Raw genomic sequence first — 17882 nt, 5'->3', positions numbered from 1 at the left:
TGAGCAAAGTCCTATTTTGGAGTGGGCAGTGAGGTCCATCTCGGTCCAGGAGTGAAATTGAATCTGAGAAGGGAGACATGAGAAGGCTCGAGCCAGATGGAGTTGCAGGGGAAGAAGACCTTTTTAAGCAGCGAGACGGCATGAACACAATGTCCAAGCAGAGGAAAAGCACAGTACAGTCCCTGAACCCGAAAGAAAGTCCGTGTGACCAAGGCTCAGAGACGACAGGGTCGCATGGAATGAGCTGACACTGAGGTTTGAGGTGCAGGATGACTGTGATTTACGCCAAGTGCAGTGAGACCCATGGAGAGAGCACTGAGCAGGGGGTAGTGCTGGGCCTCCTGACAATTTTAGATACTCTCCCCGGCTGTTGTGTAGAAGTGAGTTTAGAGTGGGGCTCGAGAAGAAGGAAGGGGAACAACCAGGAGCCGTCGTCGGGTTGTGGTGGTGCTGTCAGATTGGATCCTGGAAGCATTGCGGGAGGGGACTCCCTGGATTTGAATGTTGGTTTTCTGGAGAGGGATTGGGTGGATGTGGTGTCACTTACTGTGCCTGGGAAGCGGGGACCGGGGGAGAGCCTCAGGGGCTGCTGGGGTAGGGGTGGAGTGGCCATGCCGCTGCAGGGATGGCGGAGAGTTCCCATGCGGACACTGAGGAGAAGGTTGGCTGCACAGTGGGCACCTTAAAAAGGTTGTTAGGACTTGGGGTATAGATTTGGGACTTCCTAGCATCTAGGGAACATTTAAGTGATCACAAAGCATTACGTCATCTGGGGAGAGAGGAAGGAAGAGGGCTTATGAGTTGGTCCTGAGGAGTCCAGCACATAGAGTTAGAGGCAGAAAAGGCACAGCCAAGCTGTCCTTGAGGAAACACAGCAAAATCCCAAAGCAGGCAGCAGCACAGAAGGCTGAAGCATCACAGAAGCCTTGAGGAGGGCGTCTTCCATTAGGAATGGCACTGCGGACTGTGCCAAATTGCTGGTGTGAGGTGTAGAAACCGAGTACAGAGTTGGCCCCTGGATTTTCAGAATAGAAGTTCTTGGTGACCTTCACCTTGACAGGAAGAGTTGAGGCGGGGCTGGGAGACCGGAGTTTATGTGTGAAGGCTGACTGCCTTGGCCTGTGGAGCAAGAAGGGAGGCAGCGTGGAGAGGCAGTTCTTTCCAGAATGTGCTAGCCAGGAGAGAGGAGGAGGAAGGCAGCTCGGGAAGAGCATTTGAGCCTCACAAGATTCTCGTGCCTGTGTGCAGGGTTTTCAGCAGGTGACAAGCCTGCTGAGGTTCAGAATGCGTGTGCTGTTTCTCTTCTGCGGGCTGCGTCCCACTTTCACGTTAGAGCACGGAGCCTCTGCTGTTCTAGCCCGCCCCATTGTGCCTTCCCAGACAGGACTGTCCCCTGCGGGGGAGCCTGAGGCGGAGGGGGAAGGGCACTCCTGCCGGCCACAGCAGTTGGTGTGGGGTCAGCATGCCATCCTCAGGTCCTGGGTCGGGAACAGTGTCCTTCACTTCAGGGACGGTGTGTAGGTCAGACTCCTGCTGGAAGCCCCACCGCCTGCCCTCCTGTGGCCCGGGGCCGGAGTGACTGCTGACTTGCAACTAAGGAATCACTGATGTCCCTCTCTCTTTTTAACCATTATTTGTAGAACCTTTTAGGTTGATAAGCTGAAGGTATGTGTGGACCTTTCACAGCTGAGTGTAATCAGTAAGAGGAGGTTACTGGACATTCCAAAATATCTTACGTAAAACCTAGAAGGTGGTTTTTTTTAATCTTTTTTTTTAAGATTTGATTTATTTATTTGACAGAGCTCACAAGCAGGCAGAGAGAGAGGAAGGGAAGCAGGCTCCCCGCTGAGCAGAGAGCCTGATGCGGGGCTTGATCCCAGGACCCTGGGATCATGACCTGAGCCAAAGGCAGAGGCTTAACCCACTTAGCCACCAGGTGCCCCAAAACCCAGAAGTTTTAACTTTTTATTCATGCGAAGTGGAACAAGTTAGGAACTCACAAGAGTACAGTAAGTATTATACTCAGAGACTACAAATATGTTTGTTGATCCAAACTGAATCTAGAAAAAGGTGTGAATTTAGCTCATTATTGAGATCTGGGCTTGGGTTTCCAGTCTTCACTTCTAATATAGCTGAAGGAGGAGGTTTAGGGTAAACTAAATGAGTTTAGTGCTGCAGTCACTTATTGTACAGGGAAATTTTATTCTCCCTCTCCTTCGGAAGACTTGATTTTACAAAGAAATTGCATGCTATAAATTTTAAAACTTATATTTTATTTGGATTTAAGCTTTTTAGCTATGTTCACATTGATTGAAAGTAAACCAAGAAGGAAGTAGTGCTCATGCACTTCGGGCTAATTTGCTGCTTTTATGACTCATAAACTAGTTTTAACATAATCTTTAAAAGAAACTATGAAGAACAAACTTCTTCGGTTTTGTAATGTAAACTCGAGTGCCGGACAGTGTAACAGAGTTGCTGGCCAGAACTCACTAGAGTTCTGGAGAGAGGAGTGTTTGTAATTTTGTAGGCACGAAGCATGTTTGAAGTTGTGTTTGTGTGAAATGTCATTCATGGCAGTGGGGATAATGGGGCAGAGTGTTCTGAGCTGGCGTCAGGTGGGCAAGGCAAGTGGAACAGTCCTCAGACCTGGCTGGGGTGCTTACACCTCATCTGCTGGGCAGTGTGGCCGTGTGAACATACGGTAAGAGACGCGTCCAAGGTATCCCCCAGGTAGTGTCGGTCGTCGCAGACTCTTGTCCATACATCTGATAAAAAGTAGATGTGAACATGATTTGAGAAACATGAACCCTTCATGGATTAAACATTTTTTTGTTCTTAGTTCTTTAAAGATTGTGGATTTTTAAAAGCTTAGTATAGTGGCCCCTGGGTGGCTCAGTAGGTTAAGCATCTGACTCTTGATTTCATTGAAGGTCATGATCTCGGGGTCATGAGATCAAGTTCCGCGTCCCACACCCAGCATGGAGCCTGCCCAAGATTCTCTCCCTCTTCTTCTGTTGTTCCTCATCCCTTAAATGCATGCATACATATATAAATGCTTCGTATAACAAACCCTAGTAATATTGATAACATGGCCATATTTAAGATCTTTTATTAATTTAGTCTTCATGCTTGAGGCTGATTCTCTACATTTTGGTGACTATATCAGTGATTATATCTCTTTCAGGAAAAAGATACATAGAAATATGTAACTATAACTTTTAGCATTACTCTCTTATGTATTCATTTATGTTTTATCATTTTAAAATAGTTCAGATACATAATTTACTAACATTTCTCATTTTAATGACATTTTTCTTGGGATTTCTATCGAAAAATAGTAATCTAAAAACCAGTAATTTGATAAGCAAAACACTGAAAAGTATAACAGATAAAAACTTAGTCTCATTTAATATTCTGTGTGTTTGAATTCAAAAGGTCAGTTCATGCTTTAAAATTTTTATTACACTCCAGCTACCACTCATCAATTTTTAATACCTGTTTGATGGTGATAACTGAGGAGAATTACTGGCATTCTACCACCTACATCTCCTTTATATGGCATGAGAATTCCCATTAATTCTCACTAAAATTACCCATGTGGTAAGAGGTATGTATAAAGGCATCTCTTCTAGGCTGATAGAGTTGTTGAGGGAAAATAGGTGACGGACTTTTTTCTGAGCGATAATTGAACCTGTTGATCCGTAGCTATGATTTCTTTGTTCATTCTGGTAAGTACGTTGTGTATTTGTCAAGTTAAACTTGTGGACTCAAATAGCCTAATTTTAAAAGTATGGATTGCAATTAAGTAAAATAGAGAGTGCTAGAATAAATAATGGGACTAGTATGTTCTTATATTCTTTTTTTTTTTTGAAGATTTTATTTATTTATTTGACAGACAGAGATCACAAGTAGGCAGAGAGGCAGGCAGAGAGAGAGGGGGAAGCAGGCTCCCTGCTGAGCAGAGAGCTGGGTGTGGGGCTCGATCTCAGGACCTGGGATCATGACCTGAGTGAAGGCAGAGGCTTAACTAACCCACTGAGCCACCCAGGTGCCCTGTACTTTCTTATATACTTAAACTAAATATATCTTCTAAATTATTTTTCCTCAGACTGTTATTCAGTTTTCTTTCCTTTTAATTAAGGTGAAATCATAAAAATATGATTAGTATGTCCTGGTTTTAGAAAACTTAAGGTAGGGAACATATCTATACCACATACCTTAGTTGTCTAAAAGCATTTCTCCGTTGTTTGTTTTGTGTGCTTTTTGTTTTTTTTGGTTTTTTTTTTTTTTTTTTTTTGCTTTCTGAAACATCTAAAACTTAGCACATTTAATCTCCTGATTCAGTGAGTCTCAGGTGAAAGATTTCCCTTGGAATTTAGTTCTTGGTAAAGCTTTATACGCCACCTCTCACCCCCCACCCACTCTGACAGGTCTCGTTCCTGTCAGTCACAGCAGGTAGGTAGTTCACACTAACCTTCTGCCCGTGACATTCCAGTCAGTGAAGTAGAAAGAACCCGTGGTATTTCAACAGATGATCTCATCCAGGTAATGGGTTAAATAAGTCTTGCAGGGTCTTATGGTGGAAGATGCCCACAGGAAGAACCCGACTCGGGAAGCGCCTCCCTTCCCTGGAGCCAGGGGACAGAGGGAGGCGGCTGAGACGGTCAGCACCTGGAGCCGTGGACAGCGCCCGCCCTGGGCCCTCTGACTCAGCGGAGCGCTGCCTCCTGGGGGCGCCGTCCTTCTGTGAGTCCCTCTGCTGAGCTGTGGGCTCTTCCCAGGCTGGAGCCGCCACTGCCCTGCTGCTGGGAGCACCCCTGGGAGAAGCTGAGCTAGCAGGAAGGATGGAGCCCTTTTCTCCCAGCAGGCTTGCTGTTCCCCTCTGGACATTCCCCGAGGCACAGCGTCTGCATCACAAAGCTGCACGGAGAGGATGGGAAAGTGGGTTGACTGGGCTTTAGGGCCGGTATCTCCCCTTTAGGAACAGGCTCTGCCTCTTCGTGGTTCTTCCTCCTCTTGTTTCTGCTTCTTGATTCGGGGGTTTGCTTCAGTAATTCCCCTCTTCTGACTCTGGGTTAGCACTGAAGGCTCTATTGCTGTTCTAACCGTTACCCCTCCAGTTCTTTCATTTGTGTTTTCAGTATTGCTCAGTTTTAAATATTTTCTAAATTCCGTTATGAGTTCCTTTTCTATCTCGCATTCTTACTGATGAGTTACTCTCCTGGCCACCTTTTAGTTGCAGATTTCTGATGTACCTATTCTGTGGTCTTACAACATGTTTTGTGGTTGTCTTTTGAAACTTGAGATTACCTGTGTGGCCCAGTTTATCCTTAATAAGAGATTTTCAGGTTGTGTTTGAAAAGGATGTGTATTCTGCTGTGGTGGACTGATGTGTTCAAATTATGTCCTTTAAGTGAAGGACAATGTTTTACAATGTTTGGTTCACAACTCATATATGTATATATATAGAGAGAGAAATTTGTTATTTAATTTTTAATTTTTGAATTATACAAAATTAGAATGTTATCTCTGCTTTTTTTAAAAATTTTACTTAAATTCAAGTTAGTCACTATATAATGTGTTAAAAGTTTCAAGGTAGAGGTCAGTGACTCCTCAGTTGCACACAACACCCAGTGCTGCTTGTATCCCGTGCCCTCCATCATGCCCATCCCCCGGCCACACCATGCCCCACCAGCAACTATCTTTTGATAGGTTGAAACTTAATCATTGTAATTTCCTTTAGCTCTTGAAGTGTTTTTCTTCTGATATTAGTAAATTTTTATGAGCTTTCTTCTACTATCAGCTAGATGTCGCTTATTCCCTGCATTTACTCTCGGTTTTTGGATATGTTCGTATGGGTGTATCTTATAAAGAGCCCACAGGTGGCTTTTTTTTTTTTTTTTTTAAGATAAACACAGTTTTTATTTTTTCTACAGAATTTACTGCAGGTCACCATGTAATGAAGACAAAAGCAGATCATTCTTCATGTGTCAAACTTGTTTACTAATTTAAATAAAAACATATGACTCCCATTACACAGGTAATTCTAAATCTAGTTTGAAAATCAAATCAATCAAGAAGTATCTGTCAGGAGACTATGTACCTACCTATCTTACTACACCAAAAGTAAGGCTGTCCTCTTCCCAGAATATATGGACAATGAGCAATCAACCATCAACACAGTGGATGTACTAATATTTGGGGAAATGCCGGAAAACTATTTGTTAAAAAACAAATTTCTCTAGACATTATCTTGCCCTTGCAAGAGACTTGCAGATCCAGATGAGAGACGTTTAGAAAAGGGGTCTTATTTAGTCCAGAAAATCTTCAGAGTATGATACAGTTCTGAGCTAACCAGATACTAAAGAACCTTCATAAGAACAAGCAGGCTTGGAAACCACACGGCCTCATTTTGAATTAACTTGCTTTTGTCAAAGGTGTGGAATTAATGATCAAGTACCAGGCATTTCTGTAATGTCCCCAATGCCAAATGACTACTGACATTCTACTTCCTACTATAATGACTTCTTGATTCAAGAAGTGGGAGGCATAAACAATATTGTGAGCTGTAAAATAAATTGTACTCCAATGACCACATCTCTAAAGATAGATCTTGTTTTTTAACATGAGAAACTCACTGAATCCAACACCTGCTGATTAGAACAAAGGTAGTGTGAGTAAAACTGGGGCAGGAACCCTCTAACTACATTAGGAAGACATGAAAGAATTAGTCATTCTAAGAGAAGAATCATTTTCCCACTAGTTCCACTGTTATGGATGATATTTTTGTGAGCCTGGGCCACCTTCTCCAGCGAATACTGAGAACCTATTACAGGTTTCAACCAACCAATTTCCATTCCAGCTTGAAGGGCCGCTGCAAATTGCCTAAACTCCTCCTTAGTTGATGAATACAGAGCAACTCCAATTATACTAGATTCCTTTGCCATGGTGTCCCGTGGGTTTATTTCAATAGGACCTCTGCTGCCAACAACTATTACTCGTCCTCCATATGACAGAAGATTCAAATCATTACTAAGATTTACATTAGCTAACATTTCAATGATCACATCAATTCCTTTTTCACCAACAGATTTCTTAATTTTTTCAATATAATTAGGTTCTCTGTGATTGAACACTTCATGGGCCCCATGAACCAGAACACTTTCTCCAGCTTTCACACGGGCACTGTGGATCAGGGCTCGATAAGCAGTAAAATAGGGAATACCAATGGCAGCTCCTTGCTTCAAGTCCAGTTTTCCTGGTAGTGTGTAAACGGTGTGATCGTCTGTGAGAGCATACTCGGCATAGCCCCCTGAGATGGTGCTAGTAGTGAAAACCCTGTCACCTTTCTTGAAAGTGGATACATTATCTCCAACAGCTTCTACTATGCCAGCCACATCGGAACCAGGAGTATAGGGTAAGAGCGGTTTTCTACTGTAAGTACCAGAACGAATGTATGTTTCCACTGGGTTTATACCACATGCGTGGACTTTGATTAGAACCTGATGGTCTTTTGGAATTGGTACTGCAATATCCGACTGGAGTTTCAGCACTTCTGGTCCACCAAATTCAAAAACTCAAATCGCTCTCATCAACTTCTGTCCAGTCACCATGGTGATCCGGTTCTAGAGTGGGGACGCAAAACCTGTGAAGGCTAGCTCAGATTCCACCCACAGGTGGCTTTTGATTGGTCTTTAGGTGGAACCTTCAGTCTATGTACATTAATTTGGACTACTATATATTATTAGGTTTTGCATCTTTCCACTTTTTTCATTCCTTTCTTACCTTCCTTTGGACTGATTATGGTCTCTGATATTTTTCTCTCAGAGTTTACAAATCATACATGCTTTCTCGTTGTTCAGTGATATTTTGCTGCACCTGCTTAGCTTAGCAAAGTTAACAGAAATAGAGTGGCTTACCTGGAGGAGAAGTCCAGAAGCTCAGGACACGCTGTGCAGCCCAGACGTCCCAGAGTCTCAGGCACAAATTGCTAGTGTCACTTCCCTCCTGCCTGAAGTCCTTTGGTGGTGAGCTCTTGGAGTGCTTATTTCTCTGAAAATGCCCTTAATTTTCCTCTGTTGTTTACGTGTGCATTTTCCTCAGTCAGCAGTGACTGTCTCTCATTATACCAAAGGCCTAGTGAGATAATTTCTGCTCTTTGGTTTCTCCCGTTGCTGCTGAGAAGTTCCTTTTTGCTCTTCGACTTCTCTTTACTTGCTTACTGTTTTTAGATCTCTTTGTCGTAGTTTTCTGCAGTTTTCCCTAAGACTCGGTGTGGGTTTGTTTTCTTTATGTCTTCATTCATTCATCCTTCGATCCTACTTGAGACTGCCTGGGCTGTTTGGATTCAGGTCACCGGGGCTCATCAGCACTGGTGAGCGCGCGGGGGAGGTTAGCTCTGCTTTCCTCCACTTCGCTTCCGGAGCTCCAGTCAGGCGCAGGCTAGCCTTTTCCTCTCACCCATCATGGGTCTTATTTCCCTTACTTTCCATTGTGTCTTGTCTGTGTGATGCATTCTTAATAAACTCCACACCTGTCTTCAGTTTACCCCTCTCCATTCAGCTAAATCTAATCTATATTGAAGTTTTACATTTTAATTACATATATAATTAAATATATACATATATATGCATATGTATATATTTAAACTTGAAAATTTTAAAAGATTTTATTTGTTTTTCAGAGAGAGAGAGAGCATGAGCATAAGCAGGGAGAATGACAGGCAGGGGAAGGGGGAGAAGCAGGCTTCCCACTGAGCAGAGAGCCCAATATGCGACTCGATCCCAGGACCCTGAGATCACGACCTGAGTGGAAGGCAGACACTTAACCCACTGAGCCACCTAGGCAACCCTAATTATGTATTTTTTAATTTTTTAAAGTTTTCTTTGTTCATCAGATCTGCTTGTTGTTTAAGATTCTCTATCAGTTCTAGAAACATTTACCATAATTATTTTATGTTTTGTGTGTGATTATTAGAAAAACTGAAGTGCTTGTGGATTTATTTTCTACATTGTATGTGAAAACTTGATAGCATACCATCTTTATAGAGTAGTTTTGTTTTGTTTTGTTTTGTTTTTAAGCCATGAGCTGTTGATTATTTGGTAATTTTACCTGAAGGAATTATTTGTAGGCTATAATTATATTCCCTGTTCAATTTAGAATGTAAAATTAGGGTTTGGTTTGATTTGGGTCCGGGTCAGGACCATGTGCCCTTCAAATACTTTGAGACAGGCCTGCTCTGGAACTGTACAAACTAAATTACCCTCTTGAAGTGCATTAGAACCTCTGACGTAGTACGCACAGACGAGCATTAAAGTTCTAGTGCCCATTAGTTTTGAGAAGAGAGTTCTACACCTACACTCCCCCACTCTAGTTACAGCCCAAGTTTAACACCCGCAGTCTCCCTTCGCGTCTTTGGGGCAGAGGGTGGTTATTTCTCTTTCACTCTTCTCCCAAGAGCATCCTGGTTTGGGATTTCAGTTCTGGGGGCTTCCTAACCCTCCACCTGAGCAATACTGGACTGGCTCCCTGGTCTTGCAGCCCCGTGTTGTGAGTGCAGACGCTCTGGTTCTCCGGCATCGGTGGACTGGAGTGGCCTGCTTGCCGTTTGCCCACTCTTAGTATGGAGAAGTAAAAAGCATTCCTGACTTCTCATTGTTGCTGTAAAAAGCCCCAGCCTGTGTGACTCCTTGCACACCATGAGCATTAGCTTTGTAGGCCTTTGTCCAGTTAATTGCTCTGCCCAGAAAGAAAATGAACGTATCCTTGTTTCTCCGAGAAGGCCATGGGGTCTCCAGGTAGACCCTGACTGAGCTCCTGAGCCCCAAGGTGCTGGAGAGACCAGAGCATTGTTTCCCTGGGCTCTTAAAGGTCAACGGGGTGAAGCCCAAACTTGGAGCCATCTCTTGGATGGCTTGGTTCCTGAGGGATTTTATGTACGTGGGAATGCAAGCCCGTTACATTTCGTGGAACGGCCTCTCTGGAAGGGAAGAATAGGGGCGGCCACGTGCTCTAGAAGGAGGGCGTTGGCACCTCGCCCGCTCCTTGTCTACCTCGCGTGCGTCTGGCTGCTTGTACAGGACTCTCGATCCGGCTCTCACCAGACACCCTCGAGGCCAGGCCCTGGACCGGGACGAGGACAATAGCAGCACACTTACCACTTACCAGGAGGTCAGGAACATCCAGTTCCCTCTGCTCCAGGACACCATGTTTGTGATCGGGGAAAGTTCATAGCGATGAAGACGGGATACTCGGCACTTAGCTGTTGGAGTGACTGTCTCTTCTCTCGAGGTTGCGTTTGGTGATTGAAGAATCTGCTTAGCATCTCAGTCGACACAGTTGTTGTCAGCCCCATCCTACTCTGCTAAAAGCAGAAGCTGGACTTCTCCATTTCTTACTTTGCGTGGTCATAAAGTAAGTTGCACATGTCCTTCAAGTGACCGCTTTGTTGACCGCCTCTCGCGGTGCGGTGGTGTGTTGTGCAGTGCTGGGATTGTTTCTTCTCGATGAGTCCGAGTGCTGCCTGGCCGGAAGCTGCGCGTCCTCTTCAGCCTTGACACCGTGAAGCAGTTCACTCGCACGCGTGGATGTTGGGCTCTTGTCAGACTTCCAATGCGCGCCTGCACAGCGTCATGGGTCATCTGGCTGTCTTTCTGGGGGCCAATGCACCCTCAGGGTCCCAGTTCCAGGAGGGCATTGAAGAAAAGGTCACCATTCATCATAGGGACATGTTGCAGGACATTTTTAAGTTCAGTGACACTGTCATCGTTCATGATCCATCCCGCCCTGATTTTTCTGTTGCTGAAACTGTTGCCATGTGACTGCATACCTTTGTGTGGGAGCTCCTGGTGTGCCTGGCACACAGTCCCTGCTCTAGAATGTTAGTCATCTTTCCCTCGGGGACCCCAGTCCTTGGGCGTCTCTCTTGTGCGACTGTGCTGTTACCTTCTCCCCACCCCCCCGAGTGCTCTACTGCAACTGCGTCCCGGAGCAGAAAGCCTGTGAGAGATCCTCTCCCGGGAGGAAACCTGGTCTTACTGATGTGCCATTTTATTCTGCATACCCATGGTTGATGGGAGAAGCAGGGGGTCGCATCCACCAAGGTGAAGGGTGCCCTTGACAGTGGCATCTGACCCCAGGGTGACCGTGCCCTTCTCCTTGGGGCCGGGGGGGAGGGCTACTGGGTGTGCTTGTCCGTGACTATTGCAGCAAACAGAGCCAGGAAGTTTTCAAGGCACATAATATTAGCAAATTTAAAGCAAAAGATTTTTTGTTTAAAATTAGCACTTTCTAGCTTCCTCTCAGTTTTCAGAGGACATGACAGCGTCCATCTCTCCAGCGCACCAACCTGCCCCCGCTCCTGTCCGTGGCGTGAGTGACCACAGTGGGATTTGACTCCGTGAGCACACACATGTCCTCCGTTCAGTGAACACGCATTTAGTTGTGACTAAATTAAATGAAATGAGCATCGAAACATTTGGTTTCCTTTGCCCCCTTTGGTGGTTGCTGTGATCCTGTCACTAATACCCGACTTCAGGTGCAATAGCACGAGACAACAACGCAGCTGGCTCTTCTGGGAAATGGGATGCTGGGAATTCCATAGATCTTTCCCCCCTTCACCAGATGGACAGGACTGTTTATTTCCTATTTCCCTTTTTGTTCCCTGCCTTGCTGTCTCTCTCCCACAGTCTTGTCAGAAATCTGCTTCTAGAGAGATACAACGTAGCATGGACATGTCAGACTTTGACCTTTCTGACCAGGAGTACGTTTATCTTCTGTAATGCGTTAGAACACGTAAGTGTGTGGGACGGAAAGAGCTGTTTCTCCATCATCACAGAAGGGCCGCGCCTCTTCTCCACCTGAGGATCTCTTAGGTCCAAGTCTAGTGGAAACAGGCATGTCTTTCTCAGGAGACCCAGCAGAATTGTCACAGCCATGGACGCTGTCTCATCGGCGGGCACCGTTGTCAGAAGAACGGAGCCCTTGTATTTAGGAAGCTTTAGTCACATGCTAATTTCTCCAACTGAATTCAGTAAACTCTGGTAGAACCACATGGACTAAGACTTAGGAAACGCTGTTTCCGCCCCAGAGAGATTGTAGGAAATGATTATTTTAAGAAGAATGAAGAGTTCCTGGAGGGCAAAACACAGTTTCTACCCCATGGAAGTGAAGATATTGCCCCCTTTTCTGTGACTCTTATAGAACCACCCACCTCTTTGTTTCTGTTTCTCATTTCCTTTTCCGCTTTTTAAGTGGATGGTTTATTGAGTTGTTTTAATATCTTCCTTATCATAGAAAAAACATCTTGGACCAGGACACGATCATATAAGCGGGTGGGGGAGCCTCTGTCTGGCTGTTGATCACTGTTTCATAAGCCATGGACACACAGAGACTGTGATCTTACCTATTTCACTGCTTTGCAGACGTGAGAAGGACTCACACCACAATCTCCAGAACACTTGGAATAAGTGATAGTGTCCCTGAGAGGCTGGCCAGCCCCCGCACGAGGGACACCTCCCTTCCTGGAAATTGTTTGACTGAAGCCCAGCCACCCTACCTGTCTGTCAACCGTCTGCAGCCCTTCCCTACAGCAGCGTGCTGGGCTGACAATGGCCGCGCAGCCTGACTGAGCTCCTCTCGGGACCTCTGTGGACACGCCTGCCAAGCCCTGGCCTGGTCAGTGCTAGAGTCTCCTCTCCTGATGGAAATCCTCCCACAAAGAGCCGTCTTCGGAAATCTCTAGCAATCACAAAACCACCCCACTTTGCCTGTCGTCCATGTCACCGGAGTCTGAAACAGTATCCCACCTACAAATTATTTCAGTTAAAGCACAGAAGTCCTGGATTCACAACCATATTATGCCAAATTAGGGTCATTTTTCTGGCCTGAGAGACGCTTTAATAGTTAAGTTTTAAAATACCCATAACCTTTTCCCCCAGCAGCTCCATAATCACTTAATGATTTTCTCTGAATACACTCAGCTTTTTCATGACAAGATGAACTTTAAAATGTCAAGGCCGTCCTTCAAAGGAACACAGTTTACTCATTTGTATTTAATCATTAGAGAAGGCTTTTATAATAATCAGCTGACAAAAGATACAACTGTAGTTCCTCGGTCGTTTCACCAGAAATCGTGCTGTCTGCATGTCGTGATTATTCATGGCAATTTTAGCGAATGTATGGATATACAATGAATTAGAAAAACACAATGAATTATTCACAAGTTTTTTGTCTTAAAATGATAACATACCGCTCCTACTATGAGTTCTCTCTCTACTTCATCCTTTTGGGTGTGCAGAATAGCTGCATTTATTTCTAGAATTAGTTATTTTGATGTGATTTTTTATGAAAAGTTTGCGGAGGTGCTGAGGTGGACTGTGTCGCCGTCCAGACTGCAGTGTGTCGCACAGTCTCCTGCCGCCTCACGCGGCTCCGCCGGCGGGCTGACCTCCCTCAGCTCGTAGAGTGCATTCTGCCTTCTTTTCTTCCTTCCAATGCTTTTTTCATCTTATTAGTCACTTTTGAGACCATGCTTTCTATTTTTTTCTGTTCTTTTGTTCTTATTGCTGACACACAGCATTTTACTTGCTAGTCTCCAGAGCAGGACTGTGTGCTGGGAGCGGGACGTGAAACCAGACGGCCGTGTAGATGGCATCTGTAGTGAGTGCAGGCGGGAACTTAATTTTAATGTGTTTTATGTCACCGATAGATCCAGAACACCAGCATTTTAACATGTGGTCAGTAGAGAAAACTATTCATGTGATATTTCATATTAAGTCTCTGAAATTCAGTTTGCATTTTACACATACTGCACGTCTGTAAACCGCAGTCCCTATGTGAACCCTGTTTGAATTTTAAGCATTTTTATGCTCTCCTAAATCACCCTCCTATCAAGTTTAGTACAGTGAGCTGTTTTCTTGGATTATGGATCCAAGAGTGGTGGAAAATCTCTCACCCAAGTATGTCTGCTTAATTAATGCAGCTGGCCACTTTGAGTCGCAGCCGCTGCCGCTGCCCAGTCCCAAACTTCTGCGGGCCTCTGCACAGAGGACACTTGGTCAGCTCCACCTGCACCCTGGAAGTGGGACATCGAAGCCTGCGTGAGGCCGCAGCTGTTGACACCGGGGTGCACAGAGTCTCTCAAGGCTGCCGGGGAGACCTCCTGCTGCATGAGAAGGTTCCGTGGCAAATGTTACCGCTCGTTCACAGGGCACCAGGTCACCCCAGAGCTCCGAGGGACACAGACCGTGAGGGGACTCTCGCTCAAGAGCCTGTGGCCGTGGATCCAGGCGTCGCTCTGACTTTCGGGTCTTACCACAGAAGAAACGGGTTTTGTAGAGTGGCAGCTGCCGTGGGTGGTGGCTCCTCTCGCGGGTCTGGGCAGAGGAAGGGGAAGAGATTCCCCGTTCTCGATGCGGTAAAGAGTGTCGTAGCTCACGAGCCATCAGATATACAGCAGAGCAGTGGCCCAGGCAGGACTTCGTGGCGATGTTGGTTCCCACCCTCAGGAAGACTCGGAGGGGTCAGGAGCTCGGGGCGGGAGGCAGCTGCAGACGGGGTGGACACAGCAAGGGCACTTGAGTCAGACCTGGACACAGGGCCAGGCAGCGGCTGTCTCATGAGCCAACTCGGAAGAGGAGGATGTGCTGCTTGGGGCTGGGCAGAGATGGTGGTTTCTCAGGCTGGAACCTCCCGGGGAAGACGCCGCGAAGATGGTTGAAACGGCAGCAGAGGGCTCAGTGTCATGTCAGCTCTGCTGATGGAGCAGCTCCGGGTCTGAGCAGGGGGACCCCCGTCTGGAAAGAAGTTCTCCTGCCTCAGAAGACGCTTGGCCGGCCTCTGGGGCCTTAGGAACGCGATCCTGACGGGAGAGCGGATCTGCGCAGCCACTGCCTGGTTGTCTTGGGAGCTCGCCACAGCCGCCTGGCCTTCTGCAGCCCACAGCCCGGCCGGCGGCGCCCTCAGCACTGCGGGGGGACCCCTGCCTACCCGGAGCTCAGAACTCACGGCCAGCTCAGATAGTGTCAGCAAATTTAACAATGAAGTATTTTTTAATTAAGCTGTATACATTTTTTTTGAGACAATGCTATTGCATAATTAAGAGACTACAGTATAGCATAAATATAACTTTGATAGGCACTGGGAACCAAAAAATTCATTTGACCTGACTTATTGTAATATTTGCTTTATTGTGGTTGTGAGGACCTGAACCCACAGTATCTCTGAGGTTTGCCTGTATAGCAATAATAGAAACAAAAATGTCTGAATTTGAGGTCTTAGTCTAAATCTGTCTTCAGGTATAATCTTATACTCTTAAGCCAGTAAAATTTATTTAATGGTGATTTATTTAATGGCAATAGCCACGCTAGATCGTCATGTCATTAAATTATTTATCATGCTCAACAGGTGAAAAAGACAGTGCTCTCGTGGGAGGTATGAATGTGGCCAGCATTAGAGCAAAGAGAAGGGATCCTTAACCAGGCCTATAAGCAGAATATATAAAGCTAGGATAACGTATAGTAGGTAAGAGAAAGGGACTCCCTGCGTTTATCTCTTGATTGTATTTTGGCACATTTAGAGTATTATTGGAGGTAATTTTTTTCCCTCATAACCATATGAGCTCTTCAGATACAATTCCCATTCCTTGAATTTTTCCTACTAGTTTGAGAAATCCTAGAAATTTTGGTGTCAGAATCCTTGTTAAAGTATAGATGGAGAAATGAACACGAACTTGTAATAAGACATAATAACCCCTGATCTTGGGCAAAACATGTGTAGTGTGCTTCTGTAATGTGCGTGTGGGGAATTTTCAGATTGGATTAAATAAGCATTCACGTTTTATTACAAAGCCATAATTTCTTCTCTCATTCACGGTGTCGCTGTTCTGCTCTCTGCATTGGCTTCCAGATGCCATTCCTGCCATCCTTCCGACGTGTTGACTGCTGCCTCTCAGTGTGACTCCCCCATTCTCAGTTCCCACTCCCGCACCACTTCACATGGTGGGGAACTCCCGAATTCCCTTCTTGTGTATTCACTGCTGTAATAAACTTGGCCACCAGAAAACAACAGTATTTCAAAACAGAGTGGGACGACAAGGAATTTTCATTTTGAAGTGTTTGGTGTCAGTGATTTGTGCTGCTTTTCATTAAGTTTGACCTGACATATTATTCTTCTAGAATTCAAACCTGATTCATCAGAAGGTGTCTCCTCCTAATGATCGGCAAGGATCTCCAATATTGTCATTCATCATTCTGGAGCAGTTTAATGCCATTCGCTTAGTCCAAAGCATTCATCAGTCTCTTGCGGCTCTCAGCAAAGTCATCAGAGGAACCACTTTACTGAGTTCAGAAGTACAGAAATTGGCAAGTGCTTTATTAAACCAAAAGGTAAGCCAAAATTAAATGTACATGTTTTTATTTCATTACTAGAAGTGCCTCTTTCATTACATATACATTTTTCAAGTCTTACAGTTAACAGTAACGGAAAACCCAAGGTAAACTACATAAAGGCAGATAGCAATTACGTGACGGATGGAATGGAAGGATCCAGGGGTAGCCGGGTAGCCGGCACTAAGGCCGCCTGGTGCAGGAGCTTCAGATTGTCATGAGAATCTTAGGATGTTATTTATCTGCCGTCTGGTCATGTGGTGTGTGAGTGCGCATATATGTAGATGTATTTCTATGTGTAGGTATATGTGGACGTATGTGTGTATAGGTTTGTGCCCTCCATGTTGATTTCACCTCGGGGCAGGTCGTCTATACATGATGCTATCCTCTCAGGATGAGTCTTACTGTCTCTGAGCTCCAAGTCCAACAGAAAGAACACCTTTTTCCTGGTGACTCAGGCAGAAGTCTTGGGATTAGCTTTAATCCAAACCGAGTAGCTAGTGGTTGATGCCTGGTCCCTTGACCATTCTCTGTGCAGGATTTGCAAGTTCTCATTGGCTAGGGCTTAAGCCAAATATGTATCCCCACAGCTAGGATGGGTCCAGCTCCATCCGTAATGTGGTGTACTCCAGGCTAAGGGGATCGTCACCCCGTGCAAGATCAAGGTACTTTTAGCAGAAGAATGAAAGAAACATGTCTCTTGCTGAATAATCAGACCACTTCCTGGTTTGCTCAGGGACCTCATTCTGCTCTGTCCTCACGTAGCACAGAGGAAGGACAGAGGAATCAGCCTCTCTCTGGTCCCTTCTTAGGAGGGCATTAGCCCCGTCAGGAGGGCTCCATCCTTACAACCTGTTATCTCCCCAAAGTCTTGTCTCCAAGTACCATCACTAGGGGATTAGGCTTCCGCATATGGATTTGGGGGAGAACACAAGCATTCAGTCCACTGAGATACTCGTCTCTTTTCTGCATAGGCAGAAAGGCATACTCTGGTATTTATGTAGGTGCCTCTCTATATTACACTTTGAATTGAGAAGTACAGCCTCTAAAATACCAGTTTTTGAAGTATTTTTATAATTTGCATGAAAACAAGTTGGCTAAAATTCTTTCCATGGATGAAAGCATGTTTTGCAAAGCACATTCATATTATACCCCAGAGAGTGTCTCTAGAGATGTTTCCTCGTGTCCGATACAATGAGACTTGGATGAGACTAGGCTGACCTTTACAAAGACAAGAGCCATAAAATAGTTTCTGACATTTACTTTCCAATGAGTGTTTTTTTAATTTATTTTTTATTTATTTTCAGCATAACAGTATTCATTGTTTTTGTGCCACACCCAGTGCTCCATGCAATCTGTGCCCTCTCTAATACCCACCACCTGGTTCCCCCAACCTCCCACCCCCCGCCCCTTCAAATCCCTCAGATTGTTTTTCAGAGTCCATAGTCTCTCATGGTTCACCTCCCCTTCCAATTTCCTCCAACTCCCTTCTCCTCT

General features: G+C 45.2%; 2 protein-coding genes across 7 annotated transcripts in view; one reads left to right on the top strand and one right to left on the bottom strand.

Moving 5' to 3' along the window:
- DYNC2H1 (dynein cytoplasmic 2 heavy chain 1) overlaps positions 1–17882 on the top strand; it is a 256601-nt gene that overhangs the window by 188791 nt on the left and 49928 nt on the right. For all 6 annotated transcript variants that reach the window (XM_059418474.1, XM_059418477.1, XM_059418470.1 and 3 more), the window contains one exon: positions 16176–16385. In XM_059418474.1, the coding sequence (XP_059274457.1) occupies positions 16176–16385 (210 nt within the window). The remainder of the gene's footprint in view (positions 1–16175; positions 16386–17882) is intronic.
- On the bottom strand, positions 6670–7613 carry LOC132013236 (quinone oxidoreductase-like). Its single transcript, XM_059392940.1, is given in 1 exon segment — positions 6670–7613. A coding segment is annotated over 1 exon segment (882 nt). The 3' UTR covers positions 6670–6731.

The sequence above is a fragment of the Mustela nigripes genome, chromosome 1, assembly GCF_022355385.1.
Source record: "Mustela nigripes isolate SB6536 chromosome 1, MUSNIG.SB6536, whole genome shotgun sequence".
NCBI classification, from domain to species: Eukaryota; Metazoa; Chordata; class Mammalia; order Carnivora; family Mustelidae; genus Mustela; species Mustela nigripes.
This window is presented reverse-complemented; position numbering and strand designations above follow the sequence as displayed.